General features: G+C 49.3%; 1 protein-coding gene across 3 annotated transcripts in view; it reads right to left on the bottom strand.

Annotated features, from left to right (window-relative positions):
- Positions 1–23,279, bottom strand: part of pamr1a (peptidase domain containing associated with muscle regeneration 1a) — a 319,049-nt gene extending 295,770 nt beyond the window's left edge. For all 3 annotated transcript variants that reach the window (XM_070899341.1, XM_070899342.1, XM_070899340.1), the window contains exon 1: positions 23,011–23,279. In XM_070899341.1, the coding sequence (XP_070755442.1) occupies positions 23,011–23,179 (169 nt within the window). In that variant the 5' untranslated portion in view covers positions 23,180–23,279. The remainder of the gene's footprint in view (positions 1–23,010) is intronic.
- Positions 23,280–25,628: the final 2,349 nt, after the last annotated feature.

The raw sequence follows: 25,628 nt of genomic DNA on the forward strand, positions 1-25,628 counted from the left end.
CTCACTGTACCTCACCCAATACTCACTGTACCCTCATCCAATACTCACTGTACTCTCAACCAAAATTCACTGTACCCTCACCCAATATTCACTGTACCTCACCCAATACTCACTGTACCTCACCCAATACTCACTGTACCCTCATCCAATACTCACCGTACCTCAACCAATACTCACTGTACCCTCACCCAATATTCACTGTACCCTCCTCAACCAATACTCACCGTACCTCACCCAATACTCACTGTACCCTCGACCAATACTCACTGTACCTCACCCAATATTCATTGTACCCTCGCCCAATACTCACTGTACCTCACCCAATACTCACTGTACCCTCATCCAATACTCATTGTACCTCACCCAATACTCACTGTACCCTCACTCAATACTCACTGTACCCTCACCCAATACTCACTGTACCTCACCCAATACTCACTGTACCCTCACGCAATACTCTCTGTACCCTCGCCCAATACTCACTGTACCCTCACTCAATACTCACTGTACCTCACCCAATACTCACTGTACCCTCACCCAATACTCAATGTACCCTCACTCAATACTCACTGTACCTCACTCAATATTCACTGTACCTCACCCAATACTCACTGAACCTCACCCAATACTCACTGTACCCTCACCCAATACTCACTGTACCCTCACTCAATACTCACTGTACCTCACCCAATACTCACTGTACCCTCACCCAATACTCACTGTACCTCACTCATTACTCACTGTACCTCACCCAATACTCATTGTACCCTCATCCAATACTCACTGTACCCTCACCCAATACTCACTGTACCCTCATCCAAAACTCACTGTACCTCACCCAATACTCACTGTACCCTCACCCAATACTCACTGTACCCTCATCCAATACTCAATGTACTTCACCCAATAATCACTGTACCCCCACCCAATACTCATTGTACCTCACCCAATACTCATTGTACCCTCACCCAATACTCATTGTACTCTCACCCAATACTGACTGTACCCTCGCCCAATGCTCACTGTGCCCTCGCCCAATACTCACTGTACCTCACCCAATAATCACTGTACCCCCACCCAATACTCATTGTACCTCACCCAATACTCATTGTACCCTCACCCAATACTCACTGTACCTCACCCAATACTCACCGTACCCTCGCCCAATGCTCACTGTGCCCTCGCCCAAAACTCACTGTACCCTCGCCCAATACTCACTGTACGCTCGCCCAATACTCACTGTACCTCACCCAATACTCACTGTACCGTCGCCCAATACTCATTGTACTCTCACCCAATACTGACTGTACCCTCGCCCAATGCTCACTGTGCCCTCGCCCAATACTCACTGTACCTCACCCAATAATCACTGTACCCCCACCCAATACTCATTGTACCTCACCCAATACTCATTGTACCCTCACCCAATACTCACTGTACCTCACCCAATACTCACCGTAGTCTCGCCCAATGCTCACTGTGCCCTCGCCCAAAACTCACTGTACCCTCGCCCAATACTCACTGTACCCTCGCCCAATACTCACTGTACCTCACCCAATACTCGCTGTACCCTCGCCCAATACTTTCTGGACCTCACCCAATACTCACTGTACCTCACCCAATACTCACTGTACCCTCGCCCAATACTTTCTGTACCTCACCCAATATTCACTGTACCTCACCCAATACTCACTGTAACCTCATCCAATACTCACTGTACCTCACCCAATACTCACTCTACCCTCACCCAATACTCACTGTACCTCACCCAATACTCACCGTACCTCACCCAATACTCACTGTACCTCACCCAATACTTTCTGGACCTCACCCAATACTCACTGTACCCTCACCCAATACTCACTGTACCCTCGCCCAATACTCACTGTACCCTCACCCAATACTCACTGTACCTCACCCAATACTCACTGTACCCTCGCCCAATACTCCCTGTACCTCACCCAATACTCACTGTACCCCCACCCAATACTCATTGTACCTCACCCAATACTCACTGTACCCTCACCCAATACTCATTGTACTCTCACCCAATACTCACTGTACCCTCGCCCAATACTCACTGTACCTCACCCAATACTCACCGTACCCTCGCCCAATTGTACCCTCGCCCAATACTCACCGTACCCTCGCCCAATGCTCACTGTACCTCACCCAATACTCACCGTACCCTCACCCAATACTCACTGTACCTCACCCAATACTCACTGTACCCTCACCCAATACTCACTGTACCTCACTCAATACTCACTGTACCTCACTCAATACTCACTGTACCCTCACCCAATACTCACTGTACCCTCACCCAATACTCACTGTACCTCGCCCAATACTCACTGTACCTCACCCAATACTCACTGTACCTCACCCAATACTCACTGTACCCTCGCCCAATACTCCCTGTACCTCACCCAATACTCACTGTACCCTCGCCCAATACTCACTGTACCTCACCCAATACTCACTGTACCTCACCCAATATTCACTGTACCCTCATCCAATACTCACTGTACCTCACCCAATATTCACTCTACCTCACCCAGTACTCACTGTACCCTCACCCAATACTCACTGTACCCTCACCCAATACTCACTGTACCTCGCCCAATACTCACTGTACCTCACCCAATACTCACTGTACCTCACCCAATACTCAGTGTACCCTCGCCCAATACTCACTGTACCTCACCCAATACTCACTGTACCCTCGCCCAATACTTACTGTACCTCACCCAATACTCACTGTACCTCACCCAATATTCACTGTACCCTCATCCAATACTCACTCTACCTCACCAATACTCACTGTACCTCACCCAATACTCACTGTACCCTCGCCCAATACTTTCTGGACCTCACCCAATATTCACTGTACCTCACCCAATACTCACTGTAACCTCATCCAATACTCACTGTACCTCACCCAATACTCACTCTACCCTCACCCAATACTCACTGTACCTCACCCAATACTCACCGTACCTCACCCAATACTCACTGTACCTCACCCAATACTTTCTGGACCTCACCCAATACTCACTGTACCCTCACCCAATACTCACTGTACCTCACCCAATACTCACTGTACCCTCACCCAATACTCACTGTACCTCACCCAATACTCACTGTACCCTCGCCCAATACTCACTGTACCTCACCCAATACTCACTGTACCCTCATCCAATACTCACTGTACCCTCAACCAAAATTCACTGTACCCTCACCCAATATTCACTGTACCTCACCCAATACTCACTGTACCTCACCCAATACTCACTGTACCCTCATCCAATACTCACCGTACCTCAACCAATACTCACTGTACCCTCACCCAATATTCACTGTACCCTCCTCAACCAATACTCACCGTACCTCACCCAATACTCACTGTACCCTCGACCAATACTCACTGTACCTCACCCAATATTCATTGTACCCTCGCCCAATACTCACTGTACCTCACCCAATACTCACTGTACCCTCATCCAATACTCATTGTACCTCACCCAATACTCATTGTACCCTCACCCAATACTCATTGTACTCTCACCCAATACTGACTGTACCCTCGCCCAATGCTCACTGTGCCCTCGCCCAATACTCACTGTACCTCACCCAATAATCACTGTACCCCCACCCAATACTCATTGTACCTCACCCAATACTCATTGTACCCTCACCCAATACTCACTGTGCCCTCGCCCAAAACTCACTGTACCCTCGCCCAATACTCACTGTACGCTCGCCCAATACTCACTGTACCTCACCCAATACTCACTGTACCCTCGCCCAATACTCACTGTACCTCACCCAATACTCACTGTACCCTCGCCCAATACTCACTGTACCTCATCCAATAATCACTGTACCCCCACCCAATACTCATTGTACCTCACCCAATACTCATTGTACCCTCACCCAATACTCACTGTACTCTCACCCAATACTGACTGTACCCTCGCCCAATGCTCACTGTGCCCTCGCCCAATACTCACTGTACCTCATCCAATAATCACTGTACCCCCACCCAATACTCATTGTACCTCACCCAATACTCATTGTACCCTCACCCAATACTCATTGTACTCTCACCCAATACTCACTGTACCTCGCCCAATACTCACTGTACCTCACCCAATACTCACTGTACCTCACCCAATACTCAGTGTACCCTCGCCCAATACTCACTGTACCTCACCCAATACTCACTGTACCCTCGCCCAATACTTACTGTACCTCACCCAATACTCACTGTACCTCACCCAATATTCACTGTACCCTCATCCAATACTCACTCTACCTCACCAATACTCACTGTACCTCACCCAATACTCACTGTACCCTCGCCCAATACTTTCTGGACCTCACCCAATATTCACTGTACCTCACCCAATACTCACTGTAACCTCATCCAATACTCACTGTACCTCACCCAATACTCACTCTACCCTCACCCAATACTCACTGTACCTCACCCAATACTCACCGTACCTCACCCAATACTCACTGTACCTCACCCAATACTTTCTGGACCTCACCCAATACTCACTGTACCCTCACCCAATACTCACTGTACCTCACCCAATACTCACTGTACCCTCACCCAATACTCACTGTACCTCACCCAATACTCACTGTACCCTCGCCCAATACTCACTGTACCTCACCCAATACTCACTGTACCCTCATCCAATACTCACTGTACCCTCAACCAAAATTCACTGTACCCTCACCCAATATTCACTGTACCTCACCCAATACTCACTGTACCTCACCCAATACTCACTGTACCCTCATCCAATACTCACCGTACCTCAACCAATACTCACTGTACCCTCACCCAATATTCACTGTACCCTCCTCAACCAATACTCACCGTACCTCACCCAATACTCACTGTACCCTCGACCAATACTCACTGTACCTCACCCAATATTCATTGTACCCTCGCCCAATACTCACTGTACCTCACCCAATACTCACTGTACCCTCATCCAATACTCATTGTACCTCACCCAATACTCATTGTACCCTCACCCAATACTCATTGTACTCTCACCCAATACTGACTGTACCCTCGCCCAATGCTCACTGTGCCCTCGCCCAATACTCACTGTACCTCACCCAATAATCACTGTACCCCCACCCAATACTCATTGTACCTCACCCAATACTCATTGTACCCTCACCCAATACTCACTGTGCCCTCGCCCAAAACTCACTGTACCCTCGCCCAATACTCACTGTACGCTCGCCCAATACTCACTGTACCTCACCCAATACTCACTGTACCCTCGCCCAATACTCACTGTACCTCACCCAATACTCACTGTACCCTCGCCCAATACTCACTGTACCTCATCCAATAATCACTGTACCCCCACCCAATACTCATTGTACCTCACCCAATACTCATTGTACCCTCACCCAATACTCACTGTACTCTCACCCAATACTGACTGTACCCTCGCCCAATGCTCACTGTGCCCTCGCCCAATACTCACTGTACTTCACCCAATAATCACTGTACCCCCACCCAATACTCATTGTACCTCACCCAATACTCATTGTACCCTCACCCAATACTCATTGTACTCTCACCCAATACTGACTGTACCCTCGCCCAATGCTCACTGTGCCCTCGCCCAATACTCACTGTACCTCATCCAATAATCACTGTACCCCCACCCAATACTCATTGTACCTCACCCAATACTCATTGTACCCTCACCCAATACTCACTGTACCTCACCCAATACTCACCGTACCCTCGCCCAATGCTCACTGTGCCCTCGCCCAAAACTCACTGTACCCTCGCCCAATACTCACTGTACGCTCGCCCAATACTCACTGTACCTCACCCAATACTCACTGTACCCTCGCCCAATACTTTCTGGACCTCACCCAATATTCACTGTACCTCACCCAATACTCACTGTAACCTCATCCAATACTCACTGTACCTCACCCAATACTCACTCTACCCTCACCCAATACTCACCGTACCTCACCCAATACTCACTGTACCTCACCCAATACTTTCTGGACCTCACCCAATACTCACTGTACCCTCACCCAATACTCACTGTACCTCACCCAATACTCACTGTACCCTCACCCAATACTCACTGTACCTCACCCAATACTCACTGTACCCTCGCCCAATACTCACTGTACCTCACCCAATACTCACTGTACCCTCATCCAATACTCACTGTACCCTCAACCAAAATTCACTGTACCCTCACCCAATATTCACTGTACCTCACCCAATACTCACTGTACCTCACCCAATACTCACTGTACCCTCATCCAATACTCACCGTACCTCAACCAATACTCACTGTACCCTCACCCAATATTCACTGTACCCTCCTCAACCAATACTCACCGTACCTCACCCAATACTCACTGTACCCTCGACCAATACTCACTGTACCTCACCCAATATTCATTGTACCCTCGCCCAATACTCACTGTACCTCGCCCAATACTCACTGTACCTCACCCAATACTCACTGTACCCTCATCCAATACTCATTGTACCTCACCCAATACTCACTGTACCCTCACTCAATACTCACTGTACCCTCACCCAATACTCACTGTACCTCACCCAATACTCACTGTACCCTCACCCAATACTCTCTGTACCCTCGCCCAATACTCACTGTACCCTCACTCAATACTCACTGTACCTCACCCAATACTCACTGTACCCTCACCCAATACTCAATGTACCCTCACTCAATACTCACTGTACCTCACTCAATATTCACTGTACCTCACCCAATACTCACTGAACCTCACCCAATACTCACTGTACCCTCACCCAATACTCACTGTACCCTCACTCAATACTCACTGTACCTCACCCAATACTCACTGTACCCTCACCCAATACTCACTGTACCTCACTCATTACTCACTGTACCTCACCCAATACTCAATGTACCCTCATCCAATACTCACTGTACCCTCACCCAATACTCACTGTACCCTCATCCAAAACTCACTGTACCTCACCCAATACTCACTGTACCCTCACCCAATACTCACTGTACCCTCATCCAATACTCAATGTACTTCACCCAATAATCACTGTACCCCCACCCAATACTCATTGTACCTCACCCAATACTCATTGTACCCTCACCCAATACTCATTGTACTCTCACCCAATACTGACTGTACCCTCGCCCAATGCTCACTGTGCCCTCGCCCAATACTCACTGTACCTCACCCAATAATCACTGTACCCCCACCCAATACTCATTGTACCTCACCCAATACTCATTGTACCCTCACCCAATACTCACTGTACCTCACCCAATACTCACCGTACCCTCGCCCAATGCTCACTGTGCCCTCGCCCAAAACTCACTGTACCCTCGCCCAATACTCACTGTACGCTCGCCCAATACTCACTGTACCTCACCCAATACTCACTGTACCCTCGCCCAATACTCATTGTACTCTCACCCAATACTGACTGTACCCTCGCCCAATGCTCACTGTGCCCTCGCCCAATACTCACTGTACCTCACCCAATAATCACTGTACCCCCACCCAATACTCATTGTACCTCACCCAATACTCATTGTACCCTCACCCAATACTCACTGTACCTCACCCAATACTCACCGTACTCTCGCCCAATGCTCACTGTGCCCTCGCCCAAAACTCACTGTACCCTCGCCCAATACTCACTGTACCCTCGCCCAATACTCACTGTACCTCACCCAATACTCGCTGTACCCTCGCCCAATACTTTCTGGACCTCACCCAATACTCACTGTACCTCACCCAATACTCACTGTACCCTCGCCCAATACTTTCTGTACCTCACCCAATATTCACTGTACCTCACCCAATACTCACTGTAACCTCATCCAATACTCACTGTACCTCACCCAATACTCACTCTACCCTCACCCAATACTCACTGTACCTCACCCAATACTCACCGTACCTCACCCAATACTCACTGTACCTCACCCAATACTTTCTGGACCTCACCCAATACTCACTGTACCCTCACCCAATACTCACTGTACCCTCGCCCAATACTCACTGTACCCTCACCCAATACTCACTGTACCTCACCCAATACTCACTGTACCCTCGCCCAATACTCCCTGTACCTCACCCAATACTCACTGTACCCCCACCCAATACTCATTGTACCTCACCCAATACTCACTGTACCCTCACCCAATACTCATTGTACTCTCACCCAATACTCACTGTACCCTCGCCCAATACTCACTGTACCTCACCCAATACTCACCGTACCCTCGCCCAATTGTACCCTCGCCCAATACTCACCGTACCCTCGCCCAATGCTCACTGTACCTCACCCAATACTCACCGTACCCTCACCCAATACTCACTGTACCTCACCCAATACTCACTGTACCCTCACCCAATACTCACTGTACCTCACTCAATACTCACTGTACCTCACTCAATACTCACTGTACCCTCACCCAATACTCACTGTACCCTCACCCAATACTCACTGTACCTCGCCCAATACTCACTGTACCTCACCCAATACTCACTGTACCTCACCCAATACTCACTGTACCCTCGCCCAATACTCCCTGTACCTCACCCAATACTCACTGTACCCTCGCCCAATACTCACTGTACCTCACCCAATACTCACTGTACCTCACCCAATATTCACTGTACCCTCATCCAATACTTATTGTACCTCACCCAATATTCACTCTACCTCACCCAATACTCACTGTACCCTCACCCAATACTCACTGTACCCTCACCCAATACTCACTGTACCTCGCCCAATACTCACTGTACCTCACCCAATACTCACTGTACCTCACCCAATACTCAGTGTACCCTCGCCCAATACTCACTGTACCTCACCCAATACTCACTGTACCCTCGCCCAATACTCACTGTACCTCACCCAATACTCACTGTACCTCACCCAATATTCACTGTACCCTCATCCAATACTCACTCTACCTCACCAATACTCACTGTACCCTCGCCCAATACTCACTGTACCCTCACCCAATACTCACTGTACCTCGCCCAATACTCACTGTACCTCACCCAATACTCACTGTACCCTCGCCCAATACTCCCTGTACCTCACCCAATACTCACTGTACCCTCGCCCAATACTCACTGTACCTCACCCAATACTCACTGTACCTCACCCAATATTCACTGTACCCTCATCCAATACTCACTGTACCTCACCCAATACTCACTGTACCTCACCCAATACTCACTGTAACCCTCACCCAATACTCACTGTACCCTCACCCAATACTCACTGTACCTCGCCCAATACTCACTGTACCTCACCCAATACTCACTGTACCTCACCCAATACTCACTGTACCCTCGCCCAATACTCACTGTACCTCACCCAATACTCACTGTACCCTCGCCCAATACTCACTGTACCTCACCCAATACTCACTGTACCTCACCCAATATTCACTGTACCCTCATCCAATACTCACTCTACCTCACCAATACTCACTGTACCCTCACCCAATACGTTCTGTACCTCACCCAATACTCATTGTACCTCATCCAATACTCACTGTACCCTCGCCCAATACTCACTGTACCCTCATCCAATACTCACTATACCTCACCCAATACTCACTGTACCCTCACCCAATACTCACTGTACCTCACTCAATACTCATTATACCTTACCCAATACTCACTGTACCCTCACCCAATACTCACTGTACCTCACCCAATACTCACTGTACCCTCACCCAATACTCACTACCCTCACCCAATACTCACTGTATCCTCGCCCAATACTCACTGTACCTCACCCAATACTCACTGTACCCTCGCCCAATACTCCCTGTACCTCACCCAATACTCACTGTACCCTCGCCCAATACTCACTGTACCTCACCCAATACTCACTGTACCTCACCCAATATTCACTGTACCCTCATCCAATACTCACTGTACCTCACCCAATACTCACTCTATCTCACCCAATACTCACTGTAACCCTCACCCAATACTCACTGTACCCTCACCCAATACTCACTGTACCTCGCCCAATACTCACTGTACCTCACCCAATACTCACTGTACCTCACCCAATACTCACTGTACCCTCACCCAATACTCACTGTACCTCACCCAATACTCACTGTACCCTCGCCCAATACTCACTGTACCTCACCCAATACTCACTGTACCTCACCCAATATTCACTGTACCCTCATCCAATACTCACTCTACCTCACCAATACTCACTGTACCCTCACCCAATACGTTCTGTACCTCACCCAATACTCATTGTACCTCATCCAATACTCACTGTACCCTCGCCCAATACTCACTGTACCCTCACCGAATACTCACTGTACCTCACTCAATACTCATTATACCTTACCCAATACTCATTGTACACCTCACCCAATACTCATTGTACTCTCACCCAATACTCACTGTACCCTCGCCCAATACTCACTGTACCTCACCCAATACTCACCGTACCCTCGCCCAATTGTACCCTCTCCCAATACTCACTGTACCTCACCCAATACTCACTGTACCTCGCCCAATACTCACTGTAACTTATCCAATACTCACTGTAGCCTTGCCCAATACACACTGTACCGTCACTCAATACTCACTGTACCTCGCCCAATACTCACTGTACCTTACCCAATACTCACTGTAGCCTCGCCCAATACACACTGTACCGTCACTCAATACTCACTGTACCCTTATCCAATACTCACTATACCCTCACCCAATACTCACTGTACCTCACCCAATACTCACTGTACCCTCGCCCATACTCACTATATGTCACCATGGTGCCTCTCTGTGCTGTTTTTATACCTATCCTGGTGCTGCACTGAGGCTCCACCTGCACTCAGTTGCCACGAGCCTTGGCGCTGATCTCAGGGTTTCGGAGTCCCAAAGGAGATTTTCATCAGCTGCGCCATCACTACAGATGTGTGAGCAGCCTGAACATGTATCCTGACACCTACATGAGCAGGCAGGATTAGAAAGAACACATCAGGAGAGAGGACAGCATCATGAAGGCTGACTCTAATCTCGCTACTTGTGCTGGCTCCTAGATCTGAGTGCCCACCGATGAGCAGGAGGGCAGACCTGATAGTCTGAGTTAGATCCTGCAGACCCAGAGAGATATCAGCCCGAAGCTTTTGGAAGCCGGCTTTCACGGTTCTCTCCAAAAGAATCCAAAGGCCTGTGGCTAAAGCATGTACTTTGGACACAGTTGCCTCTCTGTTGGGGGGACGGGTGCAGATGTTTCTGGTGGCCCCGCTCGCACCACGTGGAGCTGGACTCTGTTGATAATATAGGATGCTGGCACTGAGAATGATATTGGACACCACCATGACCCTTTCCATCTGCCTCAGTTCATCCGAGATGGTCCTTAGTGTCTCCGGGTCAGTACAATAGTCCTCCATAATGCTTCTTTTTATAGTGGCACTGAGTCCACAGGCTCTAGATCCAGGGGCTGACTTCTGTAGAGCCTCCGCACCCCACTGTCAGATCCCACTTTCATCTTCCGGCACCCCAGGTCTTTTCTCTGACCCAGTGGGAAACCCTCACCGGCACTATATACATTTTCCCAATGGAACTCTCTTGGTCGCCGAGTGGGAAAGGGATGAATAACGGCATGGGTGAAGATGAGGCTGTTTGGGCAGAGATTAAATCCTGCTCCCCTCTTTCTCCCTCCCCCTACGCCTCCTCCTCCACGGCACTTGCTTTTTATTATCTCGGGGAAAAGCGATGTTATAATGTTATGCAGTTAGTGTGATTATTCCTCTGCAGCTTTTGAAGGTACCCGATTGTGTTTCTTGTTAGTGTCTTAATGTTCCCAAACCATTATACAGGCAAGCTACCAGCTGGTCCAGACTAACCTTTAGCTGCCACTGTCCCTTCTACATCTCCATCTGTATGGCTCCCTGGAATCTCCAAGGCATTTTCTTTATGAGGGGTCAGCAGTCTATTGTCAGGGGGACCACCAATACGTGGCCTGAGATTCCAGTGCCTATAGATCATCACCTCGTGTTGAGAGAATACAAGACAATGATACTGCAATATAGTTCCACCTAGTGGACTACTCCTCCACCTAGTGGACTACTATGGTAATGCAATTATTCATGTAAATACAATAAAAGCATCATGTTACAAGGACACCTAACAAGTTTCTGTAGAGCTATCTTGTGTGTAGTGCATGTTTGTGATGTTGTAAAGAATATATTACATTGGCGACATCGGAGCGGATTTCTGGATTCCTTAGCTGAAATTTTTTTTGGTGGATGTTCCAGCCAACTAACAGAGAGGCTTTGAGAGGTTCTTTGTTTTCCATGACAGCTAAAAATCCAAGGTAAATTTCAAGCACACTTGGCTGAACTGAAGAGTCCAGATGGCCGTGCCTATGCGAATAATAGGGCGCTTGGGTAAGTTCAATCAGACCGAGAGACTTTTGGAGTGTATGTGGAGCAGCTAGAAATGTTTTTCACCACGAATAGTATCGTCGAAGTCCTCGATGATGAAAACCATAACCGGTGGTTTTACAAAGAAAACGGGCTATTTTCTTGACTGCAGCAGGCCCCGAGGTGTATGAAACACTGAAAAATGTGCACAGTACAGTAAAACGTTCCCTCATCAAGCAAATGTTGGATCCAAATCCAAAGAAATGGCAGTTGTCGATGGACCACAAATTGGCAAATTTTCTAATTACATATCGTAATACTCCTCATAAAACTACTGCTATACCAGCAAAGTTGTTTCTCAAACTACAGCCACAAACGAGGTTCTCGTTGTTAAAACCAAACTTCGCACAGTTAGTATTGGTCAGCCATATCCATCGACATAGCTGTCTGTCAAGCTAAATCAAAAGTTAAGTTAGGAGTTGTCAACAATTTTTTTCGGATTGCTTCATTTTTCATCGAACAAACAAGGCGCTCATGCAATGCTTGGTCCTGAAAGTTTCTGAAATGACAGTGAATGGATAGCTTTTGTAATGCAACAATGTATTCACTGATACGCCCATCATTCAACTGATTTTGTGTTCCAGAACGATAACTTTCAGCAATTTCCAGGGCTCAGGAGTGTAGTGCTGTTCTAACTTGGTTAGAATCTCCATCAGTGGTGTGTCCTTTGGCTTGATGGGAACAAGCACATTTTTCAGTGTTTCATACACCTCGGGGCCTGCCTCGGGCTACGAGACCAAAACTGAACACAATATTCCAGGTGAGGCCTCACCAAGGCCCTGTACAACTGCAGTAAGACCTCCCTGCTCCTATACTCAAATCTCCTAGCTATGAAGACTAACATACCATTTGCCTTCTTCACCGCCTGTTGGACCTGCATGCCAACCTTCAATCACTGATGAACCATGACACCCAGGTCTCGTTACACCTTCCCTTTTCCTAATCTGCCGCCATTCAGATAATATTCTGCCTTTGTGTTTTGCCCCCAAAATGGATAACCTCAGATTTATCCACATTATACTGGACAGGCATTTGCCCACTCACCTAACCTGTCCAAGTCACCCTGCAGCCTCTTAGCGTCCCCCTCACAGCTCACACTGCCACCCAGTTTAGTGTCATCTGCAAACTTGGAGATATTACACTCAATTCCTTCATCCAAATCGTTAATGTATATTGTAAAGAGCTGGGGTCCCAGCACTAGGCCCTGCGGCACTCCACTAGTCACTGCCTGCCATTCTGAAAAGGACCCGTTTATCCTGACTCTCTGCTTCCTTCTGCCAACCAGTTCTCTATCCACGTCAGTACATTACCCCCAATACCATGCGCTTTGACTTTGCACACCAATCTCTTGATCGGGACCTTGTCAAAAGCCTTTTGAAAGTCCAAATACACCACATCCACTGGTTCTCCCTTGTCCACTCTGCTAGTTACATCCTCAAAGTAGAGTCTTTAAAATTATGAAAGGTTTTTATAGAGTTGAAAAATAGAGACTGTTTCCACTTGTGGGGGAGAGCAAAACTAGAGACCATCAATATAAGATAGTCACCAAGAAATCCAATAGGGAATTCAGAAGAAACTTCCTTACCCAGATACTCACTGTACCTCACCCAATACTCACTGTACCCTCGCCCAATATTCACTGTACCCTCACCCAATACTCGCTGTACCCTCACCCAATACTCACTGTACCTCACTCAATACTCACTGTACCTCACCCAATACACACTCTACCCTCACCCAATACTCACTGTACCTCACCCAATACTCACTGTACCTCGCCCAATACTCACTGTACCTCACTCAATACTTACTGTACCTCACCCAATACACACTCTACCCTCACCCAATACTCACTGTACCTCACCCAATACTCACTGTACCCTCGCCCATACTCACTATATGTCACCATGGTGCCTCTCTGTGCTGTTTTTACACCTATCCTGGTGCTGCACTGAGGCTCCACCTGCACTCAGTTGCCACGAGCCTTGGCGCTGATCTCAGAGTTTCGGAGTCCCAAAGGAGCTTTTCATCAGCTGCGCCATCACTACAGATGTGTGAGCAGCCTGGACATGTATCCTGACACCTACATGAGCAGGCAGGATTAGAAAGAACACATCAGGAGAGAGGACAGCATCATGAAGGCTGACTCTAATCTCGCTACTTGTGCTGGCTCCTAGATCTGAGTGCCCACCGATGAGCAGGAGGGCAGACCTGATAGTCTGAGTTAGATCCTGCAGACCCAGAGAGATATCAGCCCGAAGCTTTTGGAAGAGAGTGGTGAGAATGTGGGACTTGCTACCACAGGGAGTAGATGAGGCAAATGATATTTAAGGGGAAGCTAGATAAGCATATGAGGGAGAAGGGAATAGAGAGTTATGCTGATAGAGTTAGATGAGGAACGATGGGAGGAGGCTCGAGTGGAGCATAAACACTGGCATAGAAAAACCTGACTTGGAAATATATTGTCATTCCTTCATCATCGCTGGGTCAAAATTCTGGAACTCGCTACCTAACAGCACCGTGTGTGTACCTTCACTACAAGGACTGCAGTGGTTGAAGGAGGTGGCTCACCATCACATTACGGGCAATTAGGGATGGTCAATAAATGCTGGCCTTGCCATGAATGAATAAAAATAAATTTGTGGCATTGCTGCCATGTCCTGGGAGCTAAGCTCCTGGCATTAACCTCCTCTGTAACCTCTTCCCACTGGTGGTGGAGATGTTGCCTTGAGGCCTTTATACCTGTCCCCCCTCCTCCATATTGATCGACAGCCTGGGGCTAACAGGTTCTTCCTCTTCCTATCCACCGCCTGCACTAGGGCTTCGAACACTGGATCAGAGAACCTGGGTGCCCTCTCTGGATCTCCACTTGAGAAGTTTCCCTGCTTTCTGCAGCCAGAGTGAACTTCCCTTTAAAGGTTTCCAGCTACCTTTAGGTGACACATCGACATGAGAGATGCCTGATTTCCTGATACCCCTATTCCCCTCCCCACCCCACCACCCCACTCCCAAACAAGCGTGCAACCGATGAATAGCATGGGTGGTGCTGTATGCATGCCTGAATCATTTTAATGAGGTCCCAGCATGAATTTAAATGCTGCCTGCGACCACGTGAATAGGTGTTTGCAGCTCGCGCTGCAGTCCCTGGCTCACCGGTTTTCAAATGCAATTGGAATTTTGAGCCCTGTATGTCTGCAGTGTGGCTCTAGAGATTGTGTGTGTGAATGACACAGTTGAAGAACATGTGTGTATGTCAAGGATGAAGTCGGCAGCACTATCCCCCAAAGGCATCAATCAATATTGGGGAAGATCTAGCAGAACGATAGTGAGGGAGGATGGGATTCGTGCCTTCTAGGAAGATATAGTTCGCCCTGAGTTCATGTCCTGTCAATGTGCTGAACCGTGCACAGAATGGACTCAAATGTTCAAATCAGGCTCATCCGTAATAGGCAAGGGATAGAAATGTTATTTGTGACTGTTTGTGTTGGAGTGTGGGAATGCTGCACCTTTATACTGACAATAATATACCTGTGATGTCAAAGAGAATTGTGGAGCTCATATATACTATTGTACAACCGCCATTAAAGGTCTTTCTATGTAAACCTTAAATACTCATTGTAAAAGCAGGCCAATAGTTAGCAGATGTGTTACAGAGTCACCAGTCAGCCCTCCCTAGATGCTCAGCCTAGCAGGATTCATGGGACAGACTCGAGTGCTGCTGGGGCTGATGTGTCAGTCCAATCAGACACTGGCTCCGTGAAGTAACCTTGTGCGGGATCTTCCTTCCTGAGCTAGAAGTGGGGTTCATTTTACAAGAAGGAAAATCAGTGGTGAAGTTAACTACCAACATTTTTTACTGTATAATATTAAGCGGAGTAGTGGGCTGCATTAAGGCAGTCCAGTTGAGGCGAGGGCTGCCATTGTCGGGCCGTCACTAGAGTCGGTCGACAAATAAAAATGGTGGCCCAGGGCGCTAAAGGCCTCCCCTTTAAGGGGTTTCCCAGTGGTGGATATCCATCAGCTTCATGACCCATGGGGCAATTTCCTCCACGGGGCGCAAAGTGGTCGGCACGAGGCAGTGAGGGGTTGGCGCGCACGCCGATGATGTCATCTCCGGTTGCGTGCCGGCCCGAGGCGCTAATCGTGGGGCGGGTTGCTGCCGGGACAGCGCCTCCCCAAACCTCTGGGGAAACTTCCCCGGCCCCTCTCCCTGGGCAAAAATGCCATCGTGCCCCGCTAACGTCGCCGGTGGCAAAAAAGGGGCAATTCCGGCCCCTATTATCTTTTTAAATGTAAGGTGGCCCTGTGACCAGCACCTTCACTTTATGGCGTGGATTGGGATTTGCACAACAACTTGCGTTTATAAAGCTCCCATAATGCAATGAAGCATCCCAAGATGCTTCACAGGAGCATAATTAGACAAAAAAAAATGGCACCAAGCCAAAGAAGGGGACATTGCAACAGATGACTAAAAGTTTGATCAAAGAGATAGGTTTTAAGCAACCTTTTAAAGGAGAGAGAGATGGAGAGGCAAATGGGTTTGGGGTAGGGAATTCCGGAGCTTAGAGCCTCTATGGCTGAAAGCACAGCCTCCAGTGGTGGGGTGGAGGATGCACACGAGGCCACAATTGCAGGAACAAGTACTAGACCCTCATTGGGATGGCGTGAAATATCCATTGCTGCCATATAAACTTTACATAAACTATAATAAGATAATATATACTCATTGTAGATAATGCAGAAAATTTATCAATGGCAACATTTTCCTAGTGAACATTAATGAATCTCTGTGGCTGTACAGTAACAGTTCACAGTACGTGGACATTTGTGAATGCCTGTTAGTTTGATAGAGTAGGAGTATTGACCTTTCTTCAAAGGTACTTTATAGTACACATGTTTCGTACCAGTAAAGAGAAATGGAAAGTGGCAGATTGCCTTCTCTCAAGCAGTCTTCGTCTTCAATTAATCATTTAATTGGTGTTTCGTCATCATGCCCTAATACATTACAGCTGGTTCAACTCAATGCAGAATATATGGTCACTGCTGAAATAACCCTGCCACTATAAACATATCTGCCAAGTATTCTCACCTGGTCACTGGCCTGACAACTCCAGACAGTCATTAATCACAGAGCCAAGCACCACTGTATTAATTTCACTCTCACACCGAAGAGCGTTAATGGCGGGAGCTGGTGTTTCTGAGGAAACTTTTAGTATATAGTTCAAGTGTAGATTAATAGAGCTGTTTATATTGGGTTCCCCTGGTAAAGTGACTGTTGCTAGGGTCTGGATGATGAATGGATAAGAGTGTTACAAGGCACTAGCATTTGACATGAAGAATAATAGTTATATGATGGTTGATGACATTGAGACGGAATTCCTCATCGGCGCTAAGCCTCGAAACCTCCCTCGGGAGCTGGCACCTGACAACTTGAGCCTCCTCGGGGAAATCCCCTCCCTGCCTTTCAGTTCTGCGTGGAGGGGATTCCTGTACGGGCTGCTTCTGCACACTCTCTACGTTGCCATCCTCGTCTTCCATCCGGACACGCCATGGCGCACCATCTTGCCGTCCGGAGGAGGCGGGGGTCCGCAATGGAGTGCACTCTACGCGGGAATCCTCATTCTATTTATTGGGGACTTGGCCTCGAGGGTATTGCACGGAACAGTCCCGTGCAAGAAGTTTTTAAGCCGGTTCACGGGCTCCCAGGCCGCCCGCAATTTCTGCGGTCTGGAAGAGTCCGTGTCCCACGTTTTTACTGAGTGTGTGAGGTTGCAGCCCCTCTTTCAATATCTGAAGGGGCTGCTCCTCAGATTCTGGTTGTATTTCAGTCCCACACTCCTGATCTTTGGGCACCCTGTGCAGAAGGGAGCGGGCAGGTCGGAAGGCCTCCTCGTAGGACTGCTCCTGGGCACGGCCAAGGGGGCCATCAGCCTGTCCAGGCAGCGGGCGGTCGAGGGGGTCGTTCAGCCTGACTGCATCTCTTCCGCGCGTAGATCCGAGCCAGAGTATCCCTGGAGATGGAGCACACGGTGTCCACCGGTACGCTCGCGGCCTTCCGCGAGAGGTGGGCGCTGGAGGGACTGAGGTGCATCATCACCCCCGGCATCCAAATTTTAATTTGATTTTAATGTCTAAAGGTTAATTTGCTTAAGTTGTTGATTTTAGTGCCCCTCCCCCCCTTTTAGCCAGGGGGCACTTGTATAATTTGTGTTTTTGTGTCCCCCCCCAAAAAAAAACAATGGGGCACTTGAAAAGTTTTTGGAGTGTGCCCCCCTCCCCCTCGTATTTAATCAGGGGGTGCTTGATTAAAGTACACAACTAAAATAGTTATCTGCTGAAATAACCCTGCCACTATAAACATATCTGCCCAGTATTCTCACCTGGTCACTGGCCTGACAACTCCAGACAGTCATTAATCACAGAGCCAGCACCACTGTATCAATTTCACTCTCACACCGAACAGCATTAATGACAGGAGCTGGTGTTTCTGAGGAAACCTTTAGTATATAGTTCAGTGTAGATTAATAGCGCTGTTTATATTAAGTTCCCCTGGTAGAGTGACTGCTGCTAGGGTCTGGATGATGAATGGGTAAGAGTGTTACAGGGCACTAGCATTTGACATGAAGAATAATAGTTATATGATGGGTAATGACATTGTGAGATTCCTGGAGAATAACACGGTGTATAAGATATGGAGAATAGCACTCACTGTGAATTATCAAGAATAATATGCAGGTTGCATAATATAGGGAATAACATGATGTATATGATATAGAGAATAACACCCAGTATACTATAAAGAATAATATGGTGTATATTATATAGAGAATAACACATCATATATTTCATGGAGAATAGCACCCAAAGAAACAAAAAACTTGCATTTATATCGCACTTTTTACAGGACATCCCAGCCAATTCACAGCCAATCAAATACTTTCAAAATGTAGTAACACTATATACACAGGGAAACACAGCAGCCAATCAGCACACAGCAAAATCCCATCACCAGCAATGTGATAATGACCAAATAATCTGTATTGATGATGTTGATTGAGGGATAAATATTGACCATAATTCTGGGAGTGATATTGGAAGGAGGCAGTGATGCTAATGGAGAAGCAGTGTGTCACTGATGGAGGAGGGAGTGCCACTGACAGGAGGAAGACTAGACACGGGGAGGGGACAGTGAGTGAGGGTGAAGGGCAGTGAGTGAGGGATGGGGCAGTGAGTGAGGGGTGGGGCAGTGAGTAAGGGAGAGGGGCAGTGAGTGAGGGGAGGGGCAGTGAGTGAGGGGGAGGGGGCAGTGAGTGAGGGGGAGGGAGCAGTGAGTGAGGAGGCAGGGCAGTGGGCGAGGGGGCGGGGCAGTGAGTGAGGGGGAAGGGCAGTGAGTGAGGGGGAGGGGCAATGAGTGAGGGGGCAGTGAGTGAGGGGGAGGGACAGTGAGTGAGGGGAAGGGGCAATAAGTGAGGGGGGGCAGTGAGTGAGGGGGAGGGGCAGTGAGTGGGAGAGGGGCCGTGAGTGGACACGGGGAGGGGCAGTGATTGAGAGAGAGGGCAGTGAGTGAGGGGAAGGGGCAGTGAGTGAGGGGAAGGGGCAATGAGTGAGGGGGGGCATTGAATGAGAGGGAGGGGCAGTGAGTGAGGGGAGGAGCAGGGTGTGGACACGGGGAGGGACAGTGGGTGAGGGGGAGGGGCAGTGAGTGAGGGGGGGGGCAGTGAGTGAGTGGGAGGGGCACTGGACTAACAGTGATGGGATACGGGGAGTGGCAATTGTTGAAGGTCTGTCTACCCTTTTAGCTTAGGTTCATGCCTAGTACAAGAAAACCAACGGATAGAGGCCTAGGGAGAGAATATTCACAGCTGAATGAGGAAATCTCCTGAATGATTAAGGGGAACATTCTCAACAGAGTTTTCTTCTTAATGTATAAAAATAATTTTTAGCCTGGGACAATGGAATCTAAAAAAAAATGAAGGCAGTGCCAGGTATATCCATTATACAGCAGACTAGAGGGAGGCTAAAGTCAACTTGTCCTAACCTCATTGACGAGCTCAGCTCGAAGCCTCGCAGCTAATTCCCTACGCTTTTGACAGCAACAAAATGATCCCAGCGTGGAAGCAAAAGTCCAAAGCCATCTGAGGTATATCTTGACATTCCCCTCAAAATAAAATATCCTTTAGTTCAAGCGTAGCTAATATAAATGGAATAGACAGCTGCCAGAGGGAGCAACACTCTGACAGTTTGAAGCAGAGCTCCACGAACCCAAGTCCCAGGTCTCAGAAATCAGAGAACAAGGCCACAACTTCACGTGTGATGTCATCACCTTGAATTAGATATTTTCTTTCGAAATGAAAGAGCCAGGTCGGTAGAAAGATTGGAAGCTCCAGTGCGGGGATTGATAGCCCGGGCTCATTGGTGCTCTGACCTCCATGCCCGGGCTCACTGCTGCTTGGAGCTCTATGCCCGGGCTCACTGCTGCTCGGAGCTCCATGCCCGGGCTCACTGCTGCTCAGAGCTCCATGCCCGGGTTCACTGGTGCTCTGACCCCCATGCCCGGGCTCACTGTTGCTCGGAGCTCCATGTCTGGGCTCACTGCTGCTCAGAGCTCCATGCCCGGGCTCACTGCTGCTCAGAGCTCCGTGCCCGGGCTCACTGCTGCTCTGAGATCCATGTCTGGGCTCACTGGTGCTCGGAGCTCCATGCCCGGGCTCACTGGTGCTCGGAGCTCCATGCCCGGGCTCACTGGTGCTCTGACCCCCATGCCCGGGCTCACTGTTGCTCGGAGCTCCATGTCTGGGCTCACTGCTGCTCAGAGCTCTATGCCCGGGCTCACTGCTGCTCAGAGCTCCATGCCCGGGCTCACTGCTTCTCGGAGATCCATGTCTGTGCTCACTGGTGCTCGGAGCTCCATGCCTGGGCTCACTGGTGCTTGGAGCTCCATGCCTGGGCTCACTTCTACTCAGAGCTCCATGCCCGGGCTCACTGTTGCTCTGACCCCCATGCCCGGGCTCACTGGTGCTCGGAGCACCATCCCCAGGCTCACTGGTGCTTGGAGCTCCATGTCTGGACTCACTGTTGCTCGGAGCGCCATGCCCGGACTCACTGCTGCTCGGAGCGCCATGCCCGGACTCACTGCTGCTCAGAGCTCCATGCCTAAGCTCACTGCTGCTCGGAGCTCCATGCCCGGGCTCACTGGTGCTCTGACCCCCATGCCCGGGCTCACTGGTGCTCGGAGCTCCATGCCCGGGCTCACTGGTGCTCCGAGCTCCATGCCAGGACTCACTGCTGCTCGGACCCACATGCCCGGGCTCACTGCTACTCGGAGCTCCATGCCCGGGCTCACTGCTGCTCAGAGCTCCATGCCCGGGTTCACTGGTGCTCTGACCCCCATGCCCGGGCTCACTGTTGCTCGGAGCTCCATGTCTGGGCTCACTGCTGCTCAGAGCTCCATGCCCGGGCTCACTGCTGCTCAGAGCTCCATGCCCGGGCTCACTGCTGCTCAGAGCTCCATGCCCGGGTTCACTGGTGCTCTGACCCCCATGCCCGGGCTCACTGTTGCTCGGAGCTCCATGTCTGGGCTCACTGCTGCTCAGAGCTCCATGCCCGGGCTCACTGCTGCTCAGAGCTCCGTGCCCGGGCTCACTGCTGCTCGGAGATCCATGTCTGGGCTCACTGCTGCTCGGAGCTCCATGCCCGGGCTCACTGGTGCTCTGACCCCCATGCCCGGGCTCACTGTTGCTCGGAGCTCCATGTCTGGGCTCACTGCTGCTCAGAGCTCCATGCCCGGGCTCACTGCTGCTCAGAGCTCCATGCCCGGGCTCACTGCTGCTCGGAGATCCATGTCTGTGCTCACTGGTGCTCGGAGCTCCATGCCTGGGCTCACTGGTGCTCGGAGCTCCATGCCTGGGCTCACTTCTACTCAGAGCTCCATGCCCGGGCTCACTGTTGCTCTGACCCCCATGCCCGGGCTCACTGGTGCTCGGAGCGCCATCCCCAGGCTCACTGGTGCTTGGAGCTCCATGTCTGGACTCACTGTTGCTCGGAGCGCCATGCCCGGACTCACTGCTGCTCGGAGCGCCATGCCCGGACTCACTGCTGCTCGGAGCTCCATGCCCGGGCTCACTGGTGCTCTGACCCCCATGCCCGGGCTCACTGGTGCTCGGAGCTCCATGCCCGGGCTCACTGGTGCTCCGAGCTCCATGCCAGGACTCACTGCTGCTCGGACCCCCATGCCCGGGCTCACTGCTACTCGGAGCTCCATGCCCGGGCTCACTGCTGCTCAGAGCTCCATGCCTGGGCTCACTGCTGCTCGGAGCTCCATGCCCGGGCTCACTGCTGCTCGGAGCTCCATGCCCGGGCTCACTGCTGCTCGGAGCTCCATGCCCGGGCTCACTTGTTCTCGGAGCTCACTGCTTCTCTGACCCCTATGCTAGTTCGGCTATGTGCCGGTAAGGTAAAGGTACTGTCATGCATTCAATTGTTTGACTCTTACCTTTCGGCAGACATAAGACACTTGGCATTTGGATGATAAGCAGAGTCAGTCCCGTCCAGCCCAGCATCCTGCTGAGACTGCAGCTCCTCTCGCCCTTTGGGTTGTCTGCCCGTAATGTTACAGCCAGCGTTTTTTCTTCACCCGCTTCCCCAAGACACACTGAGTTCATGTTACAGAACCCCAGATACTTTCCTACCACAGAATTTAAAAAAATAGCTCCATCCAAAAACACAGACAACTCTCACATGAGAAATGCATGACATCATCCCCAGCAAGGGCTCCAGCCATTCCATTAAAGCTGGCTTGTCTCCCACATGCACACAGAAAGCAGCAAGTTTGCTGCTCAGAGTTTGTGCGCCTTTAACAGACACGCAAACCACTTACTGCATTTTACACTTCACACTCACTGTTTGAACCCCCTCTGAATATTTTGATTGCACAACTGAAATTCTATTGTCTCCTGAGGCTAAGCTAATTTATCTGTACATCCTGGATACTATTTTAATAATCTGTATAAAATCTGGAGTAGCAGCACATATCTGCTATAAATTGTTTACTATTTTTTCTGCCAACTTTCTCACTGCCCGAAGGCTTTGACTTCTTGCTTGGGCTTGGTTTCACAGGCGCTAGTTACCACTCCCACCAGTGATTTAACTACATGTTGATCATACGGAGCAGAATCCTGGTTAATTTTGCTGACCCTAGTCCAGGCTAGGGTGCAGAATACAATTGTTGTGCCCCTGCCACTGCCCTGGCTGTGATCAGCTAACTCAGTGCAGGCTCTGCTCGAACCCGGGACTTTCCGAGCTCCTAGTCACAGCTATTGAGTCTCTGAGTCAAAAGGTTGTGGGTTCAAGTCCCACTCCAGGGACGTGAGCACATAAATTTAGGCTGACACTCCAGTGCAGTGCTGAGGGGGTGCTGCACTCTCAGAAGTGCTGTCTTTCGGATGAAATATTAAACCGAGGCCCCATCTCCCCTCTTAAGTGGATGTAAAATAACCCATGGCACTATTTTGAAGAAGAGCAGGGGAGTTATCCCCAGTGTCCTGGCCAATATTTATCCCTCAATCAACATAACAAAAAATACACAGATTATCTGGTCATATCACATTGCTGTTTGTGTGAGCTTGCTGTGCGCAAATTGGCTGCTGCATTTCCCACATTACAACAGTGACCACACTCCAAAAGTACTTCATTGGCTGCAGAGCGCTTTAAGATGTCCTGTGGTTGTGAAAGGTGCAACATAAATCAAAGCTTTTCTTTCTTCCTGGTCAATACGGTTCAGCTGTTTGCTGGGTACACACACTGGGAGAGGTTTGGGTCTCTATAATGCCCTGTTTTTCAGCAAGATCAAAATTTATAAAAGGAAAGGACATACCACCATCTTCCCACATGAGGCTATCCCACTGTCAGTTTCAAGGGCCTACGACCTAAGTTGCCAGCACTCCCACCAGTAACAGGCAAGAGCGTCATTATACCATGCAAAGCAGGGTATTTGAGCAGAGGAAAAGGAACGGTGACTGAACTCGGTGCCTGGGCACCTGTTGCTTATCTTTATTACTGAGCTTCATGCTTTCAAAGTGCTGGTCAGAGGGAGTCTGGGGAAAGCCATTATATGTAGAATTTAGAAACATAGAAATTAGGAGCAAGCCATTCGGCCCTTCGAGCCTGCACCGCCATTCAATAAGATCATGGCAGATCATTCAACTTCAGTATCCCTTTTCTGTTTTCTCTCCATACCCCTTGATCCCTTTGGCCGTAAAGGCCATATCTAACTCCCTTTGGAATATATCTAACGAACTGGCTTCAACAACTTTCCGCGGTAGAGAATTCCACAGGTTAACCACTCTCTGAGTGAAGAAGTTTCTCCTCATCTCGGTCCTAAATGGCTTACCTCTTATTCTTAGACTGTGACCCCTGGTTCTGGAACTCCCCAGCAATGGGAACATTCTTCCTGCCTCTAACCTGTCCAATCCCGTCGGAATTTTATATGTTTCTATGAGATCCCCTCTCATTCATCTAAACTCCAGTGGATACAAGATCAATTGATCCAGTCTCTCCTCATATGTCAGTCCTGCCATCCCGGGAATCAATCTGGTGAACCTTCGCTGTACTCCCTCAATAGCAAGAACATTCTTCCTTAGATTAGGGGACCAAAACTGAACACAATATTCCAGGTGTGGCCTCACCAAGGCTCTGTACAACTGCAGTAAGACCTCCCTGCTCCTATACTCAAATCCTTTAGCTATGAAGGCCAACATACCATTTGTCTTCTTCACCGCCTGCTGTACCTGCATGCCAAACTTCAATGACTGATGTACCATGACACCCAGGTCTCGTTGCACCTCCCCTTTTCCTAATCTGTCACCATTCAGATAATATTCTGTCTTCCTGTTTTTGCCACCAGTGGCTAGCCTTATATTTATCCACATTATACTGCATCTGCCATGCATTTGCCCACTCACCTAACCTATCCAAGTCACTCTGCAGTCTCTTAGCATCCTCCTCACAGCTCACACCACCACCCAACTTAGTGTCAGCTGCAAACTTGGAGATATTACACTTAATTCCTTCATCTAAATCATTGATATATATTGTAAATAGCTGGGGTCCCAG

Source organism: Pristiophorus japonicus, chromosome 14 (genome assembly GCF_044704955.1).
Source record: "Pristiophorus japonicus isolate sPriJap1 chromosome 14, sPriJap1.hap1, whole genome shotgun sequence".
Lineage (NCBI taxonomy): Eukaryota > Metazoa > Chordata > Chondrichthyes > Pristiophoridae > Pristiophorus > Pristiophorus japonicus.